General features: G+C 33.3%; 1 protein-coding gene across 1 annotated transcript; it reads right to left on the reverse strand.

Moving 5' to 3' along the window:
* Positions 1-19,742, reverse strand: LOC111710465 (F-box/LRR-repeat protein 7). Its single transcript, XM_023484565.1, has 10 exons — positions 18,011-19,742; positions 9,767-9,982; positions 9,180-9,475; positions 8,902-8,978; positions 7,974-8,246; positions 7,305-7,375; positions 5,987-6,154; positions 1,212-1,410; positions 1,009-1,116; positions 1-712 (listed from the first exon to the last, which is right to left on the reverse strand). Exons 1-10 carry the CDS (start codon positions 18,933-18,935, stop codon positions 454-456), a joined length of 2,592 nt encoding a protein of 863 aa, XP_023340333.1. The 5' UTR covers positions 18,936-19,742; the 3' UTR covers positions 1-453.
* Between the last annotated feature and the right edge of the window lie 5,660 nt (positions 19,743-25,402).

Consider the following 25,402-nt stretch of genomic DNA (forward strand, 5'->3'; position numbering starts at 1 on the left):
TTAGTTCATTAAAATACACAATGTAGAAAAAAAGACCATTTAATTCATTATAAAACAGCAAAATTATTGATATTTTAATTATTATATTTTTTTGTAACAAAAGTACAGATGCACATTTGAAAGTACTGTATTTCTTAATTACACGTACATTCCATAAACAAGAATATTCAAACAAATTACATCACAGCCAGGCTTTTAGAACTTCAATAGCTCCAATAATAGTGCATTTTATTAATATTTTATTTATAAAGCTTTCAAAGGGATTCAGTTGTCTTGGTTTAATGAACAGTGCGACTTTATTTTCGAACCCTTCAGGGATCATAGTCGTGCGAAATTTGAACAAATACAGAAAAAAAAATCTTTATTTACAAAACAAATTTGTTTGTGTTGCTTTAAAAGTTTTGAGGCAATCGTTTTTAATTAACAATAGGTTTTTTTTAACTTTCTAAACTTTTATTCTTCAATAAAAGGTGAATATTCGATGAAACAATGGTTCATATTGTTGAGCATTGATCGAACTAGATTACTGGATATATCACACTCTTGTATATTTAGATGTATCAGAGATTTACAGCCTCGAGCTACAGCAGCCACACCACCATCCCCGACATCCTCGCAGCCTCGTAGCGAGAGTTTGCGGAGGTTTGGAAGTTTAGATGACAAATATCGGAGACCGGTATCCGATATGGAGCATTTTCCAACATCAAGCGACCTAGGGGAAGAAAATAACTTTATTATTGAAACATTTTTGTATCAGAAAAATATATTAAATTGAAATGAAAATATATTGACAAAAAAAAAACAATAATTACTCGCCTCAATCTCTACTTTCAAATTTCCTAAAACTATCTTTGCAACCTGATGATGTAAGCTTTTAACATTTTAAACTTTTACTGCATTTCAAATAGTAAAGGTGTAAGATATGAACTTGCAAAGATATTAGGAGTATGATAAGCGTTATCAGTTCCTTTTAAATATGTTGTACAATGTACAATTAACAAAATTTACCTAAGTTTTGTACATACAGCTGCTATGTACTGTAGTGTAGAATCAGATATGATGGTTCCTCCTCTGCAGTTTAAATACCGTAATTTATAGCAATGCTTCAAAACCAACCTATCAATCAAATGTCAATTAGAAAAAACGCTGGAAAAAAAATATTGAGGAAAAATGTGAAATATGTTGAAAAATATTTAAAAATAGTTTCCAACCTGAGGCCAGCATCTTGACAATCAGTAGATTTATCCGAATACTGCATTGATGGCCCTATCCTGCAGATAGAGAGATACCGTAGCGATGGACCTAGTCTAGATAGCTCAGCTATTCCTGCATCTCCGATACCGGAGCAGTCGGAGAGAGATAGCTCCCGGAGCTGTGGGATATAGGTAGCTATACTTCGCACTCCGGTATCTAAACAGACAAATTTTAAAACACTAAAAAATACAAATCGGCCACTTAACATGTCTTCCTAATATCAGCTGGCAGTGGGGCCATTCATCAATATTTTTATTGCAATAGAGAACCTATTTGGTACACTTAAATGAGGATGCGACTAAAAATGAGGACGAACACTGAGAACGCACAATAAACATTTAACAGATTAAATTTTTTTTCGTTATGAGCGATTGTCGCCATGATTTAAAATATTTAAATCTTGTTCCCCGATTCTGCCACTTTATAGCCAGAGCAAAATAAATTAACAGGTTGATTTATTGATTGGTTTGTGTCTTGCCATTAGAAAATAATAGATCACTGAACAAGGAATCAATTAAACAAACAAAAAAAGGGGAGGAGTGTTTTTTAACTTTTTTAGAAGTGAACAATAAAAAGTATTTTGTTTAGTTAAAACTTGTTTTAACAATACTTTTAATCTATAAAATGCTTTTAAAGGAATTGAGTCTTTACCACAAACTCATATTTTCTAATCCCGTATCTTCACAAACTAATGGCGTAAAGTTTTGATATTTCTCAGATTTTTTGATGTAACAGAATTCATAGTTTGAAATATATATGGTCTACCATATTGGATTGCAAAGGTATAGGGATTATAAAATTTAAGTTTGTGGCAAAGACTCAATTCCTTTGAAAAACAACAGTAAAAATAGTTTTGATCTCTCTTTATTTGCATCTAATCAGCATAAAATGTGAAGATAAATGGCAAAATCTATAATTCAAGTACATTTGCTGCTTGTAGATGAAAAATGATAGATATATAATTTGAAGAAATACTATTGTAAAGTTGCACGATTCATAGAGTGTTTAATATTAAAGGGACTGTAGACGTGATTCATAGAGTGTTTAATATTAAAGGGACAGTAGACGTGATTCATAGAGTGTTTAACATTAAAGGGACAGTAGACGTGATTCATTGAGTGTTTAATATTAAAGGGACAGTCATACGTGAAAATAGTAAAATAAACGCAAAATAAACGCCGTATTTTACGAATAAACACCCAAATGACCGAGTGGCCATTTTGGTCCCCATGTCCCTGTTTGATCGTCAAATTATATACGAGGTCCCCATATGGCACATGGACATTGGGTCCACATTTGACTGGTTTTGGTCCCACTTTGATCGTGTAAACCTTAACGTGATCTATAGGGTGTTTAATATTAAAGGGAGAGTAGACGTGATTTATAGAGTGTTTAATATTAAAGGGACAGTAGACGTGATTCATAGAGTGTTTAATATTAAAGGGACAGTAGACGTGATTTATAGAGTGTTTAATATTAAAGGGACAGTAGACGTGATTCATAGAGTGTTTAATATTAAAGGGACAGTAGACGGGATTCATAGAGTGTTTAATATTAAAGGGACAGTAGACGTGATTCATAGAGTGTTCAATATTAAAGGGACAGTAGACGGGATTTCGAGTGACTCGGTCCTACATTTATAGATTTATAGATCTATTTCTGATCAAGGATGATCTCTCAAAATTGATTATTTTTAGTTGTGGGTTCTCTATAAAAGTATCTTGCATATTTGTGCTGACTTTTATGTGAATTGTTAGAATTCGACAAATTTTAAGATGGAAAAACGAAAATATCTTCCTCATTGCAATTCAGAGGTTAATCGAGAACCATTAAAAATCTGACATGCCACTCTTTAAATAAAGGGTCGCTTTAAATGTTCGTGTACAGTCTATTTAAAGAATATTCTAAATATATATTTTATCAACTAGAGCCTGGCCTAAAATATATAATCTCGATGTATAGGGCGGGGGCCCACCTTTAAACTTGTCGGTTTGAAGTATTGGTGTGTAAATATTCGAAATAAAGATATATTGATGCAACAATACTTAAAGGGACTGTACGCGTAATTTCAAGTGACATTCCATTTGCATAAAGTTCAATTAAGTTCACTTGAAGTTCACATGTCCGATTTACAACAGTACTTTTCTTAAAACTCCTATCTGTCTAACAATAATGAAGATATCGTTTTTTTCTATTTGAAAAAGAGTAAGATTCTGTTAATTTCCTTTATTGTTTAATGAAGCATAAATAAGCAAGTTACTTTTATAGAGAAATCACAACTGAAAATAATCTATTTCTATGTATATAATCTATAATCTAGACAAATAAGAATATCTCTATCACTCTCATATTTGTAAATCTAAAGGCTACCGTTTTAAATTATTCAAAAATTGAAATTGCGTCTCTACTCCCATTAAAAATCAGATAGAATTTAATTATACTTGTCAAACAAGTACTAGGGGGTGGAGAGCAGTAAAACTAGAATTTTACAATCAAATAAAATTAGGAACGATTGGATTAAAAAATATTCATTACAATTACAAAGATTAATAGACCCGGGGGGGGGGGTATAGTGAGGGGATATTTAGTCAATTGAAGAAAAATAGGAGAATTTATAATTATCTTATGAACGGCAGTAGTAGTTGATCGAAATATGGGATGAAATATTGTTAAAAGGAGAAAATAAAATACCACACTGAAAAGATTATAAAGTATTCTAACTATTTTGCCAGTCATTTTTTTCTATAGTGCGATCCTTTAACGGGTTCTCCAGTAATTACTTATCAAAAGTGATCACATTTTAAAATCACATTTTTCACATTAATATGCCACAGTCTCAGAGTTAATTAGCCGGTACATAATGTTGTCAGCCGGTACAATAAAGTGAATTTAAGTAAACCCGGATGAACCGGAAAGATATGAAAAAAAACTAGAAATAATTTGTGTCTATTGAATATTGGCCTTGACAGTGCAGTTTATCAAATCAGTCAAAATGTCATAAAATCTTAAAATTACAGACTTGAAGATGCCGAGCCTTACACATTCAAGTTCAATATAGTTGATGGATGGATAGACGGTAGGTGGATGGTTGGATAGACGGTAGGTGGATAGATGGATGGATGGATATACGGTATATAGAGAGATGGATAGATGGATAGACGGTATATGGATGGATAGACGATATCAGAATTTACAAAATGATAGACGATATCCAGGATGGATAAAGGGATAGACGATATCAGAATTTATAAAGGGATAGAAGATCGTATCAGGATTTATAAAGGTATAGACGATATCTAGGATGGATAAAGGGATAGACGATTGGGGGCATTGTTCAATCAAATTCCAGGGAACCACACCTAGATTTAAACAGAATAGGAAATTTAGGCGCAACTATTCAAGGGGATGGGGAGGGTTGAAAAAATTCTTTTGTTCTCCAACATTACATCCTTGCTCCAAAAAGCTGTAAGATCCTTAAAGCACCATAACCTCCCCCCCTCACACAAATTGGCAAGTTGTGCCTTTGATTGAAAAATGTAGAAACTGAAGATCTTAGTAAAACAGACAGCCAAGGAGCAGCTCAGATGCGTACACAGTGCAACCTTAATGGGTCTCAGCTCCTAGGTCACTTAAAGCTGTTGTTTTATGGGGTTTCAGGCCCAAACGGGTGCTAAGCCCCCCCCTTCCCCATGGAAAGAAATGTTGTTATAACCCCCCACCCCACCACCACCCCTTCTGGAAAAATCCTAAACAGTAATCACGCCCCTGAATTAGCTGAATAATCCTGAAGGATAAAGGATAAAATGGGATTAAAGGTTAGAAACTATACAATGAGACATTTTAAAGCACAATCAGCTATAAACTGTCACAGGGTGAAACCTTGAAAAAACAAGGGATTCGATCCTTACGCGAACTAATCCTAGCACTACAGGGAGGGGAAAAAACTGGAAATTTCTAATATTCTATCATCTTAAAGAAACTGTTTTGGCATAGTTTTAAATGATACTCAAAGAGAATAGAATATATATTAGAGTGGAATTTACTAGAAAAAAGTGTAAAACGGCCATTTTGTTTTACTGTTTCCATGCTGCAGGTGTACTTCACATATTTGTGTTATATAACCTTTTGGGCCCTGGAACATCATTTTATCGAAAATCTGAAATTAATATTAAAAGAAAACCAAATTATGGTTTCATAATTGACCAATGATAATTTCACATAGACTCTATGCCTTTCACTTTGCAAACGATGATTTTCCGTTATAACTATAAATCAAATGATGTTTTTTATTCACCTAATTCATTTTATAAAGTTTATTTAACAGCTTTAAAAAAATCGAAATCGAAATGGATAGTCTAGGGAACATACTGTATTAATGTACTCTACTGCATATAATTTGTGAACATTTACAAGATTTGTACACTTTGAACTCCCTTTCAGGCTGAAAGGGACTGAAAAAATTCATACCGAGAGATTGTCTAAATTTTCCTCTAATATATATTCTATTAATTCTCTTTGGTGATACTTTATTTAAAAAGTTACATTAATTGTTTGCCCGATAAACAACAGTTTTAAAAAATTTGCGAATTATCAAAAGACGACATATATTCAACTTTTCCAGGGTACCACTGTATTACTATGAATATCATAAATTTTATGTCTTTGAGCGGTCCTTTTTCCATGAATTTTCGTCTATACATTTTGCGTGAATAATGAAAAAAAGTTGATTTACCTGTTATATTTATGCATTTCCTGAGATAAAGATGGGTCAGGTTAGGACAACTCGTCCCAATCATCTGTAGTCCTGTATCGTCCAGGGATACACACTCGGACAGGTCCAGGTAGGACAAGGATAGAAGGACACGCCGTCCTGGATTCAAGGTAGACACCATGGGACAACCTAGGAGGACTTCAGTTAAGGGACTTATCACTGGGTTCAAAAGAAATACAGTTAAACCCTAAATATTAAATACATCGAAAGATTTTATCAAATGTCGTCTTGACAATTTTTCAATGAGTTTTATACTATTTTACGTAAATCTCAGTATTTGCGAAAATACATAAATAGCCATGAATATGTTGGAACAGTTTTAAAGAGCTCCATTTAATCATTTAATTAAAAAACTAAATATCTGCAAAATTCCATTATCAAAAAGTGAAGAATACAACATTTGATGAATTTTTTCGATGTATGGCTTATTTAGGGTGTAACTGTAGATAACTCGAAAAAAGTTTGGAGTTGATATGCATGCATAAACAAAATAACAGAATCTAATTAGAAGTTTTTTTTTTAAAGTTATATCTTTAGTAGATCCTAAAAAATGCATAAATTTAATTTACTTTCGTAACTTTTTTGGCTATTTTTATAAGGATTTATATATATCCACAATAAATGACAGGTCTCAACAACTCTCTGTATTATCCTACCTCCTTTTCCCTTAAAATGGCAAACCCTTTTATTATAACAATAAAATTATTTAGAAATTATTTAGAAATAAAGATGAATTCCAGTGACTTTGAAAATAAAACGTTCGTTTCATCATATTTCTTCAGAAGTTTAGAGTAATAATATTCTTGCTTTAAAACTTCCATATATACAGTTATGATTTTATATTGTGCAGTACACTAGCGTTATCTAAAAATTAAAGATGTGCTTTCAAATCAGACATTTTTAATCTGAAGTGATATTTTACATAATTCGCATTTTTTAGAATAAAAGCCCCCTGTATATAGTATATACGCCATGATGAGTACACACGCCTAACTTCAAAAATTTGAGCCAAATTAAGCATTTTGTAAATTGAAAGGGTTATGGTCAGAAATGAACTAAATTTTTAAATAATTTAAAAATTTCTTTTAAAAATTAAAATGAAATTAACAAAAAGTTAAATTAATTTTTAAGATTATTAATTTTAGTTTAGTCCACCTATCATTCATATTTTGACAATTTTTATTGTTTCCTGAACTTGCAAAAGATGAACTGTACCTGTTATATCAAGGTGCTCTAATCTACTGTACCTGTTATATCAAGGTGCTCTAATCTACTGTACCTGTTATATCAAGGTGCTCTAATCTACTGCAACGGTTTAAAAGATCAACCAATCCTCCGTTCGTCACATTTCTAAATACGTAAAATAAAGGGGATCTATATATATTAAATATTATTCTATATATATTCTAAAAATATAATTTTTATAAAACAGACCGACAGACACCAAGACAGACACACAGGCAGACAGACAGATAGACAGAGGACAGTCAGACATGCACGCGGACAGACAGACAGACAAATAGATAAATAGATGGAACGATAGATAGATAGATAGATAGTAGGATAGATGAGGTTAAATATACAGATTGTAGGATAGATAAGGTTAGATGGATAGATAGTAGGATAGATGAGGTTAGATAGATAGATAGTAGGATAGATGAGGTTAGATAGATAGATAGTTGGATAGATGAGGTTAGATAGACAGATAGTAGGATAGATGAGGATAGATAGATAGATAGTAGGATAGATGAGGTTAGATAGACATAGTTTCCAATTGATTGAAGTACAGAGATTCCAGGAACTCAGGAGAAATTGAAGGGACTGTGTGCTTATTTTCAAGTGGCCTACTAAACCCACATGGATTTAATCATCCTACATTTGTGGCATAAAACGCGTTGGGTTCATCTCGTACCGGTTCGGAATATGCAACGATTGGATTCTTGTTTACCTGCATCGTTGAAGATCAAGATGAACTAACTGCGGACAGTTCCGAGCTAGCAGAGCCAGCGATCTATCGGTCAACTGCCGGCATCCTCCTAGCAGGACCGTCTCAACACATGGAGCCCCTAAGAGGGATCGGTCCTGTTGGGACCAGGGACCTCCTTGGGACCGGTCCTGTGGTGACCAGGGACCACCTTGGGACCATGGTCCTCCACTACCCCAGACTAGTTTAACGAGTATACTCCTCACTGCTTTATCAACATCAACATCCTCTTCCAGACTAAAAAATAAAATAGTTTTGAATTCAATTTGTTTTAAACTGAATAATGTGGAGCCAATTATTTTTCAAATTATTCTTAAAAATTAATTTTAGAAATTCAATTGATGATTTTTCAGAAACATTGATCTTCAAAATTGTGCCGATTTAACAATATTTGATTAGGTTATTTTTCATGATCGGAAAATTTCTCCGCCAAGCTTAAATCTTTTTAGTCTCATAATTCGATCCTTTTATGGTTAGAATCCTCTCTGCGTAGACTAAATACATTAGTAATTTCGGAAACCTGCTGAATTCCATACATTAAAAAATGATGTTAGGTACTTTCCCAAAGGCATTTTCCCAAGCGGCAACTTCCCAAGGGTATTTTTCTAAGTGGAAACTTTCCAAATGTGGAAATTTCCCAACGGGCAATTTCCCAAGTCTGTTCTAGCCGTAGCGCTCAGCCCCCTTGCCCATTCGTGCCATAGCGCTCGGCCCCTATTGAAGCCTGCGGCGCCACCTTTGGGAAGTTGCCGCTTGGGAAATTGCACATTTGGGAAGTTGCCACTTTGGAAATTGATACTTGTTAAGTCGCCCTCTGGGAAAATGCCTTTGGGAAAGTACCTAGCACCTCAGCAATCTATCTATGCAACATAATTAGTTAAAATCTAGTAACCTGATCGTTTTCCAAAGGTGTATGTTCCACGCTAGTTTATACAGCCGGGTACATGTACTGCTTACACGAACCAGATCCTGTACATAAATCATATTTTCTTACTTAAAGAGATTGTTCGCGGATTTTGTTCGAAGTGTCTAAAACAAAATCTTGAAAATGATGCTTTTTAACAAATTTTTTTTTTTAACCATTATTTCAAAAAGTTGCTTTACATACTAAAAAGTTTTTTAATTCATCTCTCAAAATTAGGTTAAAGTGTAAAAAGGTGAAAAGCTAACCTGAGAGTTAAGATAGCTAAGCAGGTGAACTAGCTGACGGTCAGAGAGAAGGTTTAAATAACAGGGAGGTACACTTTCACCTCGTCGAGGCCGTAGGTTCACCCCTGGACATAGCCGGGATATCCGGCTCATATCTTTACTCAAAGGTGTTCTTAATTGCAGTTCCCGCATTTCAGCTGATGATTTGGTTTGGAAATCAGCTGATGTTATAGTTTGACCGTCAGCTGGTTTAAAATTTTGACTGTCAGACGACACAGAACTATCACCATCATAACTGTGTTCCATTGTCTTATAACCTAAAATAATCATTAAAATTAGCTACCTTGCATGTCAACATTCTTTTGCAGCGATAATCAGAAAAGTCTGAAATAGGAAGACAACTATTAGAATCAAGTTATAACATTAAAAATTCAATGAGCATAGACACAGCAATTGTGCAGTGTGAGCAGACCCGTTTTAGTAACTGATTTAATAAGTGTAAAACTTTTTGTTTTTACACATCAAACACACGTAGGTATTTTTATAATGTCGTCTTCTTATTCCGTTGTTTTCTGATTATCACTGGTTATTCTTCTTTTTTTCATTACCTGAGTCTAATGGAGAGGGTGTAATATTTTTTCTTATTTTCTCGCTCCCTCTAGGGGTTGTGTGCCTCGAACCTCCGAAAGGGGAGCCTCGAGACATCCTGGAAGCTCTGGAGGGTTTCTTGTACTGTACATGAGAAGGATTGATGGGAAGAGAAGGAGTTAACTCATCATCATCAGTTGTAATGTCGTCTTCTGCCTCCTGATATCTTTCCAGCTCTAAAATATTATGATTATGAAAAATGGACAAAGTTAATAACTTTTTAATGGACCAAATAAAATTAACTTATCATCTCTTTTTAAGAATCTTGTAACGATCTCTTAATGGTCGAATCCCGGAGATCTCGAATGTTATAACAAATGAGAGATCGGATAATTTCCACATCCATTTAACAGTTCTCAGCTGAATTCAGCGTATTAATGAAATATTTTCTTCTTCTAGGATTCATCCCAGAAGCTGTTAATATAATACTCTTGAACTAATAAATGTTTATCTATCGATATTATTCAGGCACGGATACAGGGGGGGGGCGGGGTACATTCGCCCCCCCCCCTGACAGATGCATAGAGGGGCGTATCCCGCCCCTGAATTTGGAATTTTTTTGTTCCTTGTTTCAGAATAGCTTCTCAATAGCATGCTTAAGGGAAAGAAACCCTAGTGCAAAACAGGAAAAATATCTGTCTTAATAAACAATAATGTGTGAAAAGTTGAAAATCTAGTTTTTTAGTCTTTAGTCATTAATTTTGACTCTTTTTGAGTCTTTTAAGTCAAAAAAAAATTTCGCCTGCGCCGCAATTTTTTGTACCTAATTATGAATTTTTTGTTCCTAAAATATCTTGCCCCTCCTAACTTAAATCCTTTATCCGCCCCTGATCTTATTGAAGTTCTCCTTATCTATTATCTATATATTTGTAATTTACAAAAGCGCGCTAGCTGCAAATGCCGAGAACACGTGTTTCTTTGAAACAATGGTTTTAAAGAGACTGTTGACGTTATTTCAAGTAACTCTACTTTTCAACGATTAGTCCGTTTAACCCGCACCGATCTCAGAAAAATGAGGAAGATATTCTTTTTCTGTCTGAAAATCTATAATTTTTAATTGTGGCTTCTCTTTAAACGTGCGGATTTATGCGGCGGAGAGAAGAAAGGAAATGAACAGAATCAAACTTGTTTTAAGATTAAAAGGGCAATATGTATCTCATCCACGCACCTCTGCCCCTTTAGTAAAAGTAAATTGAACCTGTATGAAGCATAAAATTCTGACCGCGTCAACCTTGTTGCACCTGCTAGTCCTGTCCATAGAGCTAAGTACAGTACAAACTGGGACCGGAAAGGTTGACCCGGCTCGGAAATTCAAATGTACTACGCGTACTGCCCGTGCATCGTTGCACAGATGAAGGTGTTATGAAACCGTTGTTAATCAGACACGCAACTATTTAATTGGGAGTCATTACGTCTGCACTTCTTTTTAAGAAATAATTGTTAAAGGAAAATGTTTAATTTGAATTAGTAAATTGTACAATTTGTATAATATGTTATAGACGATATATACAAAGTTGTTTCATATTTATCTATCAAAATTAATATTTATGTTTTATTCTAATTTTAATTCAGTTTAATTTAAAAAATGATAATGATAAACGGGAACAATTTTAAATGTTATTTGGAATGCAATTTATTGAAGTAGATATTTTTAATCTTTATTTTAGATAAACCAGGTAAACAAACTGGTTATTTCCTGTTTTAATCTTTTCTCTTATTTTTTATTTGAACATTTTTTAAGTTCTGCTTCTGAATTCTTTTATAATCTATAGTTTAATCTTAGATATTTGAGAAAAACCGGTCTTATCATTGAAATATATTTATGTCTTTCTATTTTTCTAACTATATAACCTAGAAAGCCTTATCACGACTTAATATTAGAAAAGAATTGGTTTTAGTGTTTAAAATTCAAACCAATCTACTTCAAACGCAGTACATAATCATGATTCATGGGGCCTCGAAATACTGAACATATATTTTAAAAATTGTCAATACCGTCACTTACATTGTATAAGCCCCTCTAACTACTGCTACAAGAAATGTCAATTTTCTTATTGTTTATTTAGTTTAATTAAAATATTTCGGTATTTTAATAGTTTAAACTTTCTTTATTTTAACCATAACAATAAAAAGTGATATTTTTTATAAAGAATTAATACGTAAGAAAAATTCGGCAAGGAGCAATTTTTATATTTTCTAAATCTAATTTAAGTTTTCTTCATGGTGGTCAAAGGCCTAGAAACTAATGTGCCCCGGGTTAGAGGAGAACGATTTATATCTTTTATTCTTAAAATAATAAGTGTTTCACATTTTATAATTTTATTTTTAATTTACAAGTTGGCCTGTAATTTGTTTACTGAAAATTTAAGCACCGATATTTTTGTATTCCATTTTTTGTACCTATCTGAAAATCTATCAAACTATCAAACTATCTATCTATCTATCTATCTATCTATCTATCTATCTATCTATCTATCTATCTATCTATCTAACTAACTAACTAACTAACTAGCTAACTATCAAAGATTCATTAGTTTTTCTTAATTTCAAGGCACCGACAAAAAAATTAACCTAATAAGATCTAACTGTATAACATATATATTATAAATGAAAATATAAATATGGCCAGGAAGTTGAAAATGAACGAATTTGAAAACAAAAAGCAAGGTGTACAAAAAGAAAATGGAAAATTTAAAAACGAATTCCTGATTTGCAAGGTTTTGTGTTGTATTAAACTATTTTAGAAACCAGTAGGAGTAGTTCAGAAGCCAAGCTCTGGCCTTTTTGTTAGAGAGTTTAAAATAGTAGAAAACGGTGGTTTAAAGGAACAATTGAGAGAAGGAATAAAGGAGAGGGGGGGGGGAACAAAGTAAGGGTAGCAGGGGGGGAAGGGAAAAGGGGTGGAAAGTGTCAAAATCAATCAGGCCTGGTTTGTACGTGTTAGAATGGTAAGGGATGGAATTCCTCTCACTGTTGGGGGTCATCCTCCCCCCCTCTCCCCCATTTTCCATACCCCCCTCCCCTCCTTGATTATTCAAATAGCAGGGTGGCAAGGTAAATACAGCTTTAATGTAAATATTACTTAATTCTACAAATTTTGTCAAGAATTCTCAAATATGGAGAAATCAGTTTCGATAGATTTATAAAAATATAGAAAAAAAGAAATGAAAAGTATCACTGAAAATAAAGAAAGAGGTTAAAAAATGTTTTAAAATAGTTATTTTAGGTTGTGTTTCTTTAATATTTTCTTAGAATCGTTTTATATTTTAGTTTACATATACTTCACCCCTCTAGACAGCAACAACATTGAACAAAAAAAGGTCGGTTCGGAAAATTCGATATTTTATCTTTTCTAAGGAATGCACAATCCACACCATATGAATAATAAAAGAGAAATGTCATTTTTCTCACGAATCCGTTCTTCAACTCGCCCCCCCCCCCCTTCACCTCACCATACCCCGGTCCTAGACTAGACCCCTGGTTCGATCCCCTGCAGTGTAATGGTTAAAATATTCATAAAGGTGAAAACCTCCAAACCTTAGACTAGTTTATTTTTCTTAGACAATCCTTAGACTAGTTTATTTTTCATAGACAAAACTTAGAATAGTTTATTTTTCATAGACAAACCTTAGACTAGTTTATTTTTCATAGACAACCTTTAGACAAGTTTAGTTTTCATAGACAAGTTTATTTTTCATAGACAACCCTTAGATTAGTTTATTTTTCATAAATAACCCTTAGACAATTTTATTTTTCATAGACAACCCTTAGACTAGTTTATTTTTCATAGACAACCCTTAGATTAGTTTATTTTTCATAGACAACCCTTAGACAAGTTTTTTTTTTCATAGACAAACCTTAGACTAGGTTATTTTTCATAGACAACTCTGAGATTAGTTTATTTTTCATAGACAACTCTGAGACTAGATTTTTTTTCTTAGACAACTCTGAGACTAGTTTAATTTTCATAGACAACACTGAGACTAGTTTATTTTTCCTTGACAACCTTCAGACTAGTTTATTTTTCATAGACAACTCTGAGACTAGTTTATTTTTCAAAGAAAACCCTTAGACTAGTTTATTTTTCATAGACAACCCTTAGACAAGTTTATGTTTCATAGACAACCCTTAGACAAGTTTATTTTTCATAGACAACCCTTAGACTAGTTTATTTTTCATAGACAACCTTCAGACTAGTTTATTTTCCATAGACAACGCTTAGACAAGTTTATTTTTCATAGGCAACCCTTAGACAAGTTTATTTTTCAGAGACAACCGTTAGCCTAGTTTATTTTCATAGATAACCCTTAGTCTATAGTTTATTCATCTATACACAACAGTTAGACTAGTTTATTTTCATAGATAACCCTTAGTCTATAGTTTATTCATCTATACACAACAGTTAGACTAGTTTATTTTCATAGATAACCCTTAGTCTATAGTTTATTCATCTATACACAACAGTTAGACTAGTTTATTTTCATAGATAACCCTTAGTCTATAGTTTATTCATCTATACACAACCGTTAGCTTGGTTTATTTTCATAGATAACCCTTAGTCTATAGTTTATTCATCTATAAACAACAGTAAGACTAGTTTATTTTTTACAGACGATCATTGGGCTATTTAAAGAACTCTTTTAATTTGCAAAAAAAATTAACAAAAAATTGAATTCATGTAATTGTGACTAAAACGAGGGGGGGGGGCACTGTTTAAATAGGACTATGCAACCAAATTAATTGTTATTGGTGTTTTCTCTCTTCAACTAAATTTGGCATCAATTTTCTATTTGATTAGTGGGGCATTGTAAATAAACATGACAAATAAACAGGTAAACTGCAGATAGATAGATAGATATTTTAATGGTTTTGCCATGCATAAGCAATCTTTTTTTATCTTAAAAAAATCTATAAAAAATGTCAAAGGTTTAAAATGAAAATGTTCTGTTCAACATTGTTTAAATGTTATTCTGCTAATTTTTTAACATTATTCAAAGATATAGAGAAAGACAATATAAAAATATTTCTGCTATTCACGGATATTAAATGTTATTCTGCTCATTTTTAAACATTATTCAAAGATATAGAGATAGACAATATAAAAATATTTTGGAAGATGAGCAAGGCTAACGTTAACGTTTAGTCCTGGCATTATCGTAAAATACATTTTATTTGTCCTCCATGCAGGATTTCAGGCAATTTTAGTGTCATTACAACAACATAAAATCTCCATTAACGGTTCAAATACTTGGACGAATAGTGGAAATATTCTTAATGGATAAACAGAATAAACCTTGGAAATCAATAATGTCCATTCTTGAATGTATAATGGATTTTAAAATAATGTTTTGCGACAATTTTGGTTGTTTAGTACTTTAGTATAACTACCCCCCCAATAAAATAAAAGACAATAAAGGGATTGTAAGTATGATTCCAAGTGACCCTGCATGCAAAGATGGCTCATTTACAACGGCATCCTTTGTCTGATCAAGTATGAATTAGATATCTATGTTTTATTTATTTTGATTGTTTATTTTTATTCGTGGTTTCTCTGCAAAAGGAATTTGCGCATTCTGGCTTTTAAGAAACAACGGCGAAATTCACTATATAAACACTTTTCGACTCCGAAAAACGACGTTATCTTCTACATTTTTGATCTAATTAAGGTTTCAAAGGTACCCTTGTAAATCAGGCATGGCTATATTTGCATACAGTTTGCTCAGTTAGAGCAAAAGATTAAAACAATTCATTATTTTCTTAAAACCACGCTTGGAACGATGGGGTAACTAGGGGGGGGGGGGGTGCAACCTACCCTAGTTCCCCCAAGAAAGGGGGGGATTTTAGTAATATATCTTTTAAAATGAACATTTTACCCATTGGTAAATTAAGTATGGTAGAGTATGATAGAGCAAGCAAGGTTGTCTTTGAATAGATAATACGCACTGTAACCTTCTTTAAGCTTAATCCAGGATATTTTAGAGGATTAAAGGAGTAGTTTAGGATCCTAAACATCACCAGATAGACCTTGATTTTACGCACACAAATGCGTACAATGTGATAAATACAAAGGAGAGTACGCTAGACTAGAAGTTATGCGCAAGTGATAAAATATTAAAATAAAGTTTATTTTAGTATCGTTTGGCATAATTTTTGTATCAACTTATTCTTCCATATATTGCTATGAATAATAAAACTTGAATCTCTGAATGCAATTTTATAAAAAACATGAATACTAGAGAAGCTACGATGTCGCAAAGTCGTGCAAGTAATTATAAAAACATGAATACTAGAGAAGCTACGATGTCGCAAAGTCGTGCCAGTAATTATAAAAGCATGAATACCAGAGAAGCTACGATGTCGCAAAGTCGTGCAAGTAATTATAAAAAACATAAATACTAGAGAAGCTACGATGTCGCAAAGTCGTGCCAGTAATTATAAAAGCATGAATACTAGAGAAGCTACGATGTCGCAAAGTCGTGCAAGTAATTATAAAAAACATGAATACTAGAGAAGCTACGATGTCGCAAAGTCGTGCAAGTAATTATAAAAGCATGAATACTAGAGAAGCTACGATGTCGCAAAGTCGTGCAAGTAATTTCGCAAAACTTCTACCTTTTGTCCAGAATGAAGTGGGAGGGGCTTACTTTTAAACCAGTATATATAGTTATATCATACAATATGGTGGTGCTTAACTTTTATAAGCAAGTGGGTAGCTTATTAAAAATATTTGATCTAAAGTTTTGGTTTCGTTGTAGTGAGACCCATAAAACTGTGGAATAGGAAGACGAAATTTAAGAAATCTTGTTTAATTTTAATGTATTTAAAATCACATCCTCTTTTTTAATTTCCCTAATTTATGTAATACATTTAAACCTGTGTTTAAAAACCATATTGTAAACAACGTTTTCTAGTAATTTAAAATATTATTTGCTACATAAACTATAGATTGTAACTGTTATTTTGCACTGTGTTTTTAACCATTGTAAATATATGCTTGATAACTATTTATTTATTTATTTTACTTAGCAAATAGTTTTAACAATGGCTTAAAAATCAATTCATTACGTGAAATGTGTCTGTGAACACTTCACAATTGGACTATTTAAAATCATAACTTTAATCTAATAGTTGTCTTCCTATTCCACAGTTTTATGAGCCCAACTGTATGGTATAGACAATATATGTATACATAGATCTATTCTATAACCTTCCTGCTATCCCTCTCCCAATTCGTCAATACATCCATACATACATCTATATACATATATATACCCATCCATTCAACATCATATACTCCTCCAACAATCCGTCAATACATACAATTAACCTATTCGAAGCCTATTATGAACTCAACCATCTAATACACATCTTTAGGTTTCTGAATGCTCGTCATGTAAATATTTAGAAATATTTTTCACTTCCTTAACTTAACTAAGAATAGAATTTGCGGCGCAAATATTAGTTTTTAATAAAAAATTGTTTCACGTGGTTTAATGAAGAAAATCACAAACAGACAGATGTAAGAAAAAAGCAGTAAAGGAGTTGAGTTTTTGCAACAAACTCTGATTTTCTAATCTCTATATCTTTGTAATCCAATGTCGTAGACCTTAGATATTTCAAACTATGATTTCTATTAGATCAAACAATATAAGTTTGAAATATCAAAGGTTTATGGCATTGGGAGAAGTGTTGATCAATAAGTCTTCTGTTTCAATCGATTTCTCTATTTCTCTCTTTCACCTTTTCTATTTTTCTCTATTTTTTTATTCTTCTATTTATCTATTTATCTATTCCTATAATTCTCAATTTCTCTAATCCTCGTTCCTTCTATTTCTATATATCTCAATTCCTATACTTGTCTATATCTCTATACATCTTTTCCTTTATTTCTCTATTCCTCTATTCCTCTATTCCTTCTATTCCTTCGATTTTTCTATTCCTTTATTTCTCTATTCCTCTATTTCTCAATTTCTCTATTCCTCTATTCCTCTTTTCCTCTATTCCTCTATTACTTTATTTCTCTATTTATACTATTCCTCTATTCCTTCTATTTCTCTATTCCTCTATTCCTCTATTCCTCTATTCCTTCATTCTTCTATTCCTATATTCTTCTATTCCTCTATTCCTTTATTCCTCTATTCATACTATTCTTCTATTCTTTTATTCTTCTATTCCTTCTATTCCTGTATTCCTCAATTGCTTACCTTTTTTAATCTCCGGTGTAAGAACGACTGACGGGTGCATTTTTTGCATAGGACTTGGTTTAAGCCTCTTAGGGAGTAAATGTTTTGGTGGTGGTCCCCTAGCCACACCGACTTCAACAAGACCACGCCCACGGAGGGCAGGGTGAACATAATCGGGGGGTGGAGTCCCATCCCAAGTTAAATCACTACCAGAAGAATTTCCACTGCTTGACTTTTCTCCCTCTGTTCCCATAAACTGACTGGGTGAGGTTAAAAGGGCTAGTTTGGACCCCCAATGAACCCCTCCAGTGGACCCCCTGAATCCCCCCTGGGACCCCTTGTTGGGGGTTTGATCCTGCGGGAGATATTCGTGTAAGCTTGAGGATTTATTGCATCTGCCTAGCAGGACGTCTGCATCTATAGAAAGGGGTCTACTGCTGCTGTGGTATTGTGTGTATGCAGATGGTATCTTGGCCTTTCTCGGGAGAGATCCACGCCTCACAGCAGGTTCTGGTACACACCGAGTACCTCGCCGTATCTCTAGATCTCCATCACTGACATGTCCGTTAGTCCGTCGGTTTTTTACTTTTCGCACTTTGGAGCTGAGTTTGAGAGAAGAAATGCCTAGTGGGAGACCGAGAGAAACTACTCCAGGGTCCGTTCTCTCATCTCTGGTTTGATGAGTGTGCTCCAGGTGGATCCGTTGGTACGCAACATCATCCAGTCCAAGGGTCGGATGATCATGTCGGATGTTTAGAAATACTTCGTGGGGGAAATCCCCCACCCCTTGGGACAATGTTACACCCTTCCTGTCTCGGAGGGCGTGTACGTGGGCGTTATCCGTGAATTGTTTAGGTTTAGGGCTGGGATCAGGAATTGGCGAAACAACTTTGGTTTCCTTCTTAGGTTTCCTCCAACGTTGAACTAGAGGTAGGTAGCAGGACATGTTGCTCCTAGTCCTGATTACTACTGCTTTTCCTCTCGTATCCACTTAAGATTGATGATCTCTGCTGGGACGAATGTGCTCCGGGGTATAGATCCAACCGTCTTTTCTCCAACCAAGATTATTCTAACAAATATCCCACTTCTATTCTTAGATTAATCTTGACTCTCTCTCTCTCATGGGATTTTAGACTTAATCCAGTCCATTCCAAGATTATTGTTCGGTACTAAGTGGATGTCAGGTCCGACAATGGAGGCTTACTTAGAATCCTTATCTTGCCGCACGTTCATCGAGACAATATTTAGATAAGGGTAGATGGAAAGGAAAGTTGGTCCTTGTGTTGAGATTTACTCACAGGATGAGTGGGAAACTCATCATTAGAATTGATTTCGAGGATTCCCACTGAGTTAGTGTCAATATATTCTCGTCAATTCGGGCTGGAGCACAGCAAGGATTTCGCCTCGTTAAACCTATAACACATGTTTAACCTCACAATCAGAATTAGTCACACTTTCCATATCAAGTCCTAGTTTCTTGTATTCTCAGACCCCAGATTGGGTAAGAACAGTTAGATCACAATAATATCACGGACACGAGAAAATGTCAGAAAATGGATGAGTTTTCTATCTGGTAACTTTAACGGTAAATGGAAAGGTATCGTAAAAAATGTTTGATGTGTTTTCAAGACTATTTGTTCATTTCATGTTTAATTCACTTAAAATGTCAACCAAATAAAACTGTAGTAGTTGTGTTTTAAAATTTAAAAAAATTAACCAGAGAGATGTGCTTTGTGCGGAGAACCAGTGACAACTGAGGTCCGTAGAATGTTAGGTATTCTCTACACGGTTTGGATGGAATGTGGGCACACGGGACAGTGCAGGCTATCCCCAGGGGGGCAACACACAAACAGGGGTGTAGTTCCACAAATATAAAAGAAAGGAGGGTGAGGGGGTCCTCCTAACCTTCTATGTTCAAACAATATTTCTGGTTAAATTAATTCTGACTTATAGATATTTAAAAAAATCATCTTTTCATTTAGAATGCACACAATACACATTCTTTGTATCTAATTTAGATTTTATTAAAAGATTTTGAAATGATATAATGTTTTTGTTTTTTATTTGGAGGGGGGGGGGTGCTTAATTGCCCCTGTATTCAAGCAAAGCAAGCTGGGAATGGGTCTCTGCTAAGAATACTTATTCATAAATCATCATTTTCATAAAATATACTCTGTACTCTCCCCATCTTAGTTCTCTCTACTGCTTCAACAGTCTAGATTCCTTGCTGACATAATCTTGATTTTATATTTTCATAAAATAAACTCTGTACTCTCCCCATCTTAGTTCTCTCTACTGCTTCAACAGTCTAGATTCCTTGCTGACATAATCTTGATTTTATATTTTCATAAAATAAACTCTGTACTCTCCCCATCTTAGTTCTCTCTTCTGCTTCAACAGTCTAGATTCCTTGCTGACATAATCTTGATTTTGTATTTTCATATTTCAAACCAAGGTATTCAAACCTTCTTCATAGTTTCTCATAACGATATGCAAGATCAAGCAAAAGAATTTTGAAATAATAAAAAACAAAAAAAAAATGACTGAGTTTTAAAAGGGAGTGTCCTCTCATGACTTTATGTTTAAACATCAGATCCACAACAATATCCTATAAACCATTGTCTGCAATCGAAAATGATGAAGCTGTTCTTGTTCTTCTATCTGAAAATTGATAATTCACAAGAAATGCATACTTAAAAAAGGAGAAGAGAGGGGGGGTAGAAGGTTACATATTATATTAGAAGGAATGGAAGGAAACGTGTAGGATAAGGGAGGGGGAGAAGGTTGAAGGAGATCTACAAAAAAGAGGGAGGAAAAGGTTAAAGATTATATTGGAAGGAATGGAAGGAAACATGTAGGAGGAGGGAGGGGGAGAAGGTTATAGATTGTATTGGAAGGAATGGAAGGAAGCATGTAGGATGAGGGAGGGGGAGAAGGTTAAAGATTATATTGGAAGGAATGGAAGGAAACATGTAGGATGAGGGAGGGGGAGAAGGTTGAAGGAGATCTACAAAAAAGAGGGAGGAGAAGGTTAAAGAATCTGATGGACATATGGTTTGAATATTCAGGCACATTTCTCTGTTCAACTAGTTTTACATGGTTTTCTTTTAAGTGTGGGTGTTAGTATGCTGGGGGGAGGGGGAAGATAGGAAAAGACGGACCTCGCCTAAATTTAAAGCTTAGGTTTTTAAGCTTATGTCAATCTGTGTAACTACGTGTATTTACTTGAAGTTTTAATGGTGACCAAAACTGTTTTTATAAAAGGTTTAGGATAAGGACACAATCCTAAACCAAATTTTTCAGTCTATGTACATATTTTAGTCATAATAACGTTATTTTCTTATTTTGAAAAGGGGGAAGTGTAAAGATATTTTTTGGCAAAAAGTTAAATGTTCAAAATAAGGTTTGAACTACAAAATTTCTATTCTAAAATTTCTTTTTATTTTATCTTAAAACACATGATTTCTTAATTATCCCGAGTCCCTGACTCTTTTTAAAATGGCTCTTTATTTTTATTTTAAGTTTCATGATAAAGTATTGTTACGTAATTTCAGTTCAAAAAGTGGCATTAATAATTATTAGGAACAAAAAGAAACTCAGGTTTATTCTTTTTTTCTTATTTAAAAATGACAACTTTTATTTTGGATTTTATCCCTGATAAGCACCAAAATGAACAATAGTCTTTTTTTCAAATCAATGATTTGAGGGAATATGATGTTTATCATTTTATTCACTTTTTGATTGGATTGTCACTTACAATTACGTTTACAAAGTTTAGTTGTTAAAGTTCTTGGTTTTATAAACCTCGAAAACATATTTAGAATTCTGCAGATAACCTTGAGGTTGCAAAAGTCTATAAAAAGTGCAAAACTGAATTTACAAAATATATATTTGAGTTCCTAATGACACTATTGTAAAGATAAAGGGTGTCACAATAAATAAAGGAATTTGTGGTGATGCATGGTAAATTAAAGGTCCAGAGCTGGGAACTTTAGAATGGGATACCTTTAATACCAACTGCTTAATCCGAATTTTCAATGTAGACACTTTTAATTTCTTGCTTAATCCACTCTTTTTTGGATATAAATCAAAAACCGGTTTTTCAAAATTAAGAAAATTCCTCCAATTTCTGTCTATTAATCTTAAATGGCGCGCAAAATTTCAAATTTTCCGGCTTCTGATACGCGACTCTGATTGGTTGAATTTCATTTACTTTTCAGGATACAAGTACAAGATAAGGTTTGTTTTGAGATTAAGAAAAAAGAAAGGCTTAAGCATTAATCTCGATATCCACCATTCTGAAGTTCCTAGCTCCATGGTTGAACTTTAATGTCAGTGAGCCTTAACTTTAGAACCCATTTTCACCCATTAAATGAAGATTTTTTTTGGTTAGTCGTAGTTGATTATATCAATACAATAAAGACGACTTTTTATTAAGTTTCGATTGTTTACAAGCTTTCTTCGAATTACAAGTAATCAAAGAAAAGCCTTTTTAATCGACAATTCCTCTTTTTTAATGTTTATTTGTATCCAAGGCGTTTAAAAGCTTGATAAAAATCAAAATTTAAATCGAAAGTCGTCTTCATTGTATTGATATAATCACTGTACGTAAATTTTTTGTTTGATGGGCTATTTATTTGAAATCCGTATCAAGTTTTGTATAGCTAGGTTCCTATTCACTATTTATTCATTTCAAACATATAGCACAATTTTGCAGAATAGCAACCTTTCTATACTATTTAGTCAAATTATACAATAGCAGATATAACTTTGTCATGTATTCAAAAATTAGATATTACAATGCTGATTTAAACAAGCAAAAAATCTTGAAGTCGACACACGATTATTGGGACAATCTTTAAAATAAATTTTGAATTTTAAAATATTTTACAGATATTCAGTTGCAATTGCAAATCGTTGCACAGTTTGGTTGCAATCTTATTTTGAAAAATTATCTTCAGGGCCCATAATTTTGAGAAAGGGCATTCCAGAGCCCCCTACTAATTGATTATTGATGATTAAAGTGATTAAGATATTGATCAGTGTCTTGTTATGTAATTATACAATATAGAATAGGCAATCAGGGGTGAAATATCTATAGGAGTTAAAGGGACTGTACACGTAATTTAACCCTCCATTTAGATTGTAGCCAGACCGATTCATAATGGTACCTTTAAACTTCTTTTTGAGTAATAATGAGTAAGATATCGACGTTTTTATCTTTAAACGTGATGAATTCTGACACATTCCTTTATTTTTTCTGCCCCAAAAATCCGCAAGGAAACCCCAATCAAAAATATTTTTTATCTACAAAAATCGAAATTTTTTATATCTAAATACTTTTTGCTATCCGAAAAAGTGAGCTTATTGTTTTATTAACCTTCTACATTTTAAACCTTTTCAGGGCAGAAGAGAGGGGGGGGGGCTTAATATAAACTTAATATCTAAAAATCAAGTCGACTTTAAGTTTTGATTTTACAAATTAGATTTTACTTTTAAGAAAACTTTGAATAAAATATAAATTTTTTTTAAAAAATTCGTTAATAATATAATTTGACACCATTTTTTATTTCTACCTAAAACCATTGTTAACTCTCAGTACCGTGTATTATGTACTTTGTACTGTATACCCTATAAACATGAACTGAAGAACTCCTTGTAATATCTAATGATTGCTTCCTGCCTTGTTACAAACAGCTATCAATCAATATCGTTTAGGAATTCGTCAGGGACGTCCAGAGAGGTTTATAGTAGATGGTATGATGGTAGATTGAAGATAGTAGATTGTAGATAGTAGATGGTAGATGGTAGATGGTAGATAGTAGATGGAAGATAGTAGATGGTAGATGGTAGATGGTAGATGGTAGATGGAAGATGGTAGATGGTACAATGGTAGGCGATTATATTTATACAATGAACAATCTAAGTTTTGATTTTAACAAGCCTGTTTCAAATTACAAGTTTACAAGTAACCAAAAAGAAGCTTTTATAAATAATTGGAGCTTCTCTTGACTTCTATGTTTATGTGTATTCATGTCTATCTATCTATCTATCTATCTATCTATCTATCTATCTATCTATCTATCTATCTATCTATCTATCTATCTATCTATCTATCTATCTATCTATCTATCTGTCTATCTATCGATCGATCGATCTATGTATTTATCTATCTATCTATCTATTGCTCTCAATTTCCTCATCTTTAGATTACATGTATTGTTATTTGACCTTTATGTTGTAGTATCCTTAAATCTATTTATTCCTCAATTCATCCTTCCCTTCATCCACAAATATATAAATTAATCTAGGTGCGCAAATAAAATGGTGTAGGGGGGGCTCGAGAAAGTGTCCCCACCCTGAAATTGTATTTTTCCTTTTAAAGCTTATAAACCTTAAACAGCCATGAACTATCTTACCATGCGTTTTCTATTATACTTTTTTAGCTTTTATTCCTACCACAAAATGTTTCCTACCATAAAAAATGTTTCCTACCAAAAATGTTTCCTTCCACAAATGTTTCCTACGGCAAAATGTTTCCTACCACAAAATGTTTCTGTACACAAATTTTTCCTACGTTAAAATGTTTCCAAACACAAAATGTTTCTTACCACAAAACGTTTCCTACCACAAAAAGTTTTCCACCATAAGAAGTGTTCTACCTCAAAATGTTTCCTTTCACAAAACATTTCCTACCACAAAATATTTCATACCACAAAATGTTTCTTACCACAAATTGTTTCCTACAACAAAATGTTTTATACCACAAAAATGTTTTATACAGCCATGAACTATCTTACCATGCGTTTTCTAATATACTTTTTTAGCTTTTATTCCTACCACAAAATGTTTCCTACCACAAATTGTTTCCTACAACAAAATGTTTTATACCACAAAAATGTGTTCTATCACAAAATGTTTCCTACCACAAAATATTTCTTACCACAAAATGGTTCCTACCACAAAATGCTTCCTCGCACACATGACCACCACAAAACTTTTATTCTGTCTTAATAGCCGTGTATAATGTGAATACACAGACAAACAAACAGACAGACAGACAAATTTCTACACATAAATGTATTCATCTCTCAGTGTGTGCGATGGTCAAGGCCTTAGATGGTGTGTCGCTGTAGACCTTTGCGTAGATTAATCCTAGATTTTATCTGGGAAAACCCATAAACATCTTATCATGATATCATATAATAGTGCTTCTTCTTTTCCTTTCATGCCAATTCTTTCATTTTTCCCTCTTTCCTTTTCTTCGACTTGTAGTTCTCTCAAGGTTGCAAGCTTTCACGAAAATAAAAATGAGAGTTTTGCCAAATACTTCCTTAATACAAAAGCTAAAAACAAGTGCTTTGTAGTTCTAAAATGTAAATGTCTAGGGCTACAAGAAAGTATATTCGACAT

Source organism: Eurytemora carolleeae, unplaced genomic scaffold (genome assembly GCF_000591075.1).
Source record: "Eurytemora carolleeae unplaced genomic scaffold, Eaff_2.0 scaffold124, whole genome shotgun sequence".
Classification (NCBI taxonomy): domain Eukaryota; kingdom Metazoa; phylum Arthropoda; class Copepoda; order Calanoida; family Temoridae; genus Eurytemora; species Eurytemora carolleeae.

What these genes read in the sequence shown, in the direction of transcription:
- LOC111710465 (XM_023484565.1), bottom strand. Translation starts at nt 18,935, where the DNA reads ATGTCCTGCTACCTACCTCTAGTTCAACGTTGGAGGAAACCTAAGAAG. An exon ending in AGAGCACCTTGATATAACAG is followed by an intron (nt 6,155 to 7,304) that starts GTACAGTAGATT and finishes AAGTCCTCCTAG; the next exon opens with GTTGTCCCATGGTGTCTACC. An exon ending in GCTGTATGTACAAAACTTAG is followed by an intron (nt 713 to 1,008) that starts GTAAATTTTGTT and finishes TTCTTCCCCTAG; the next exon opens with GTCGCTTGATGTTGGAAAAT.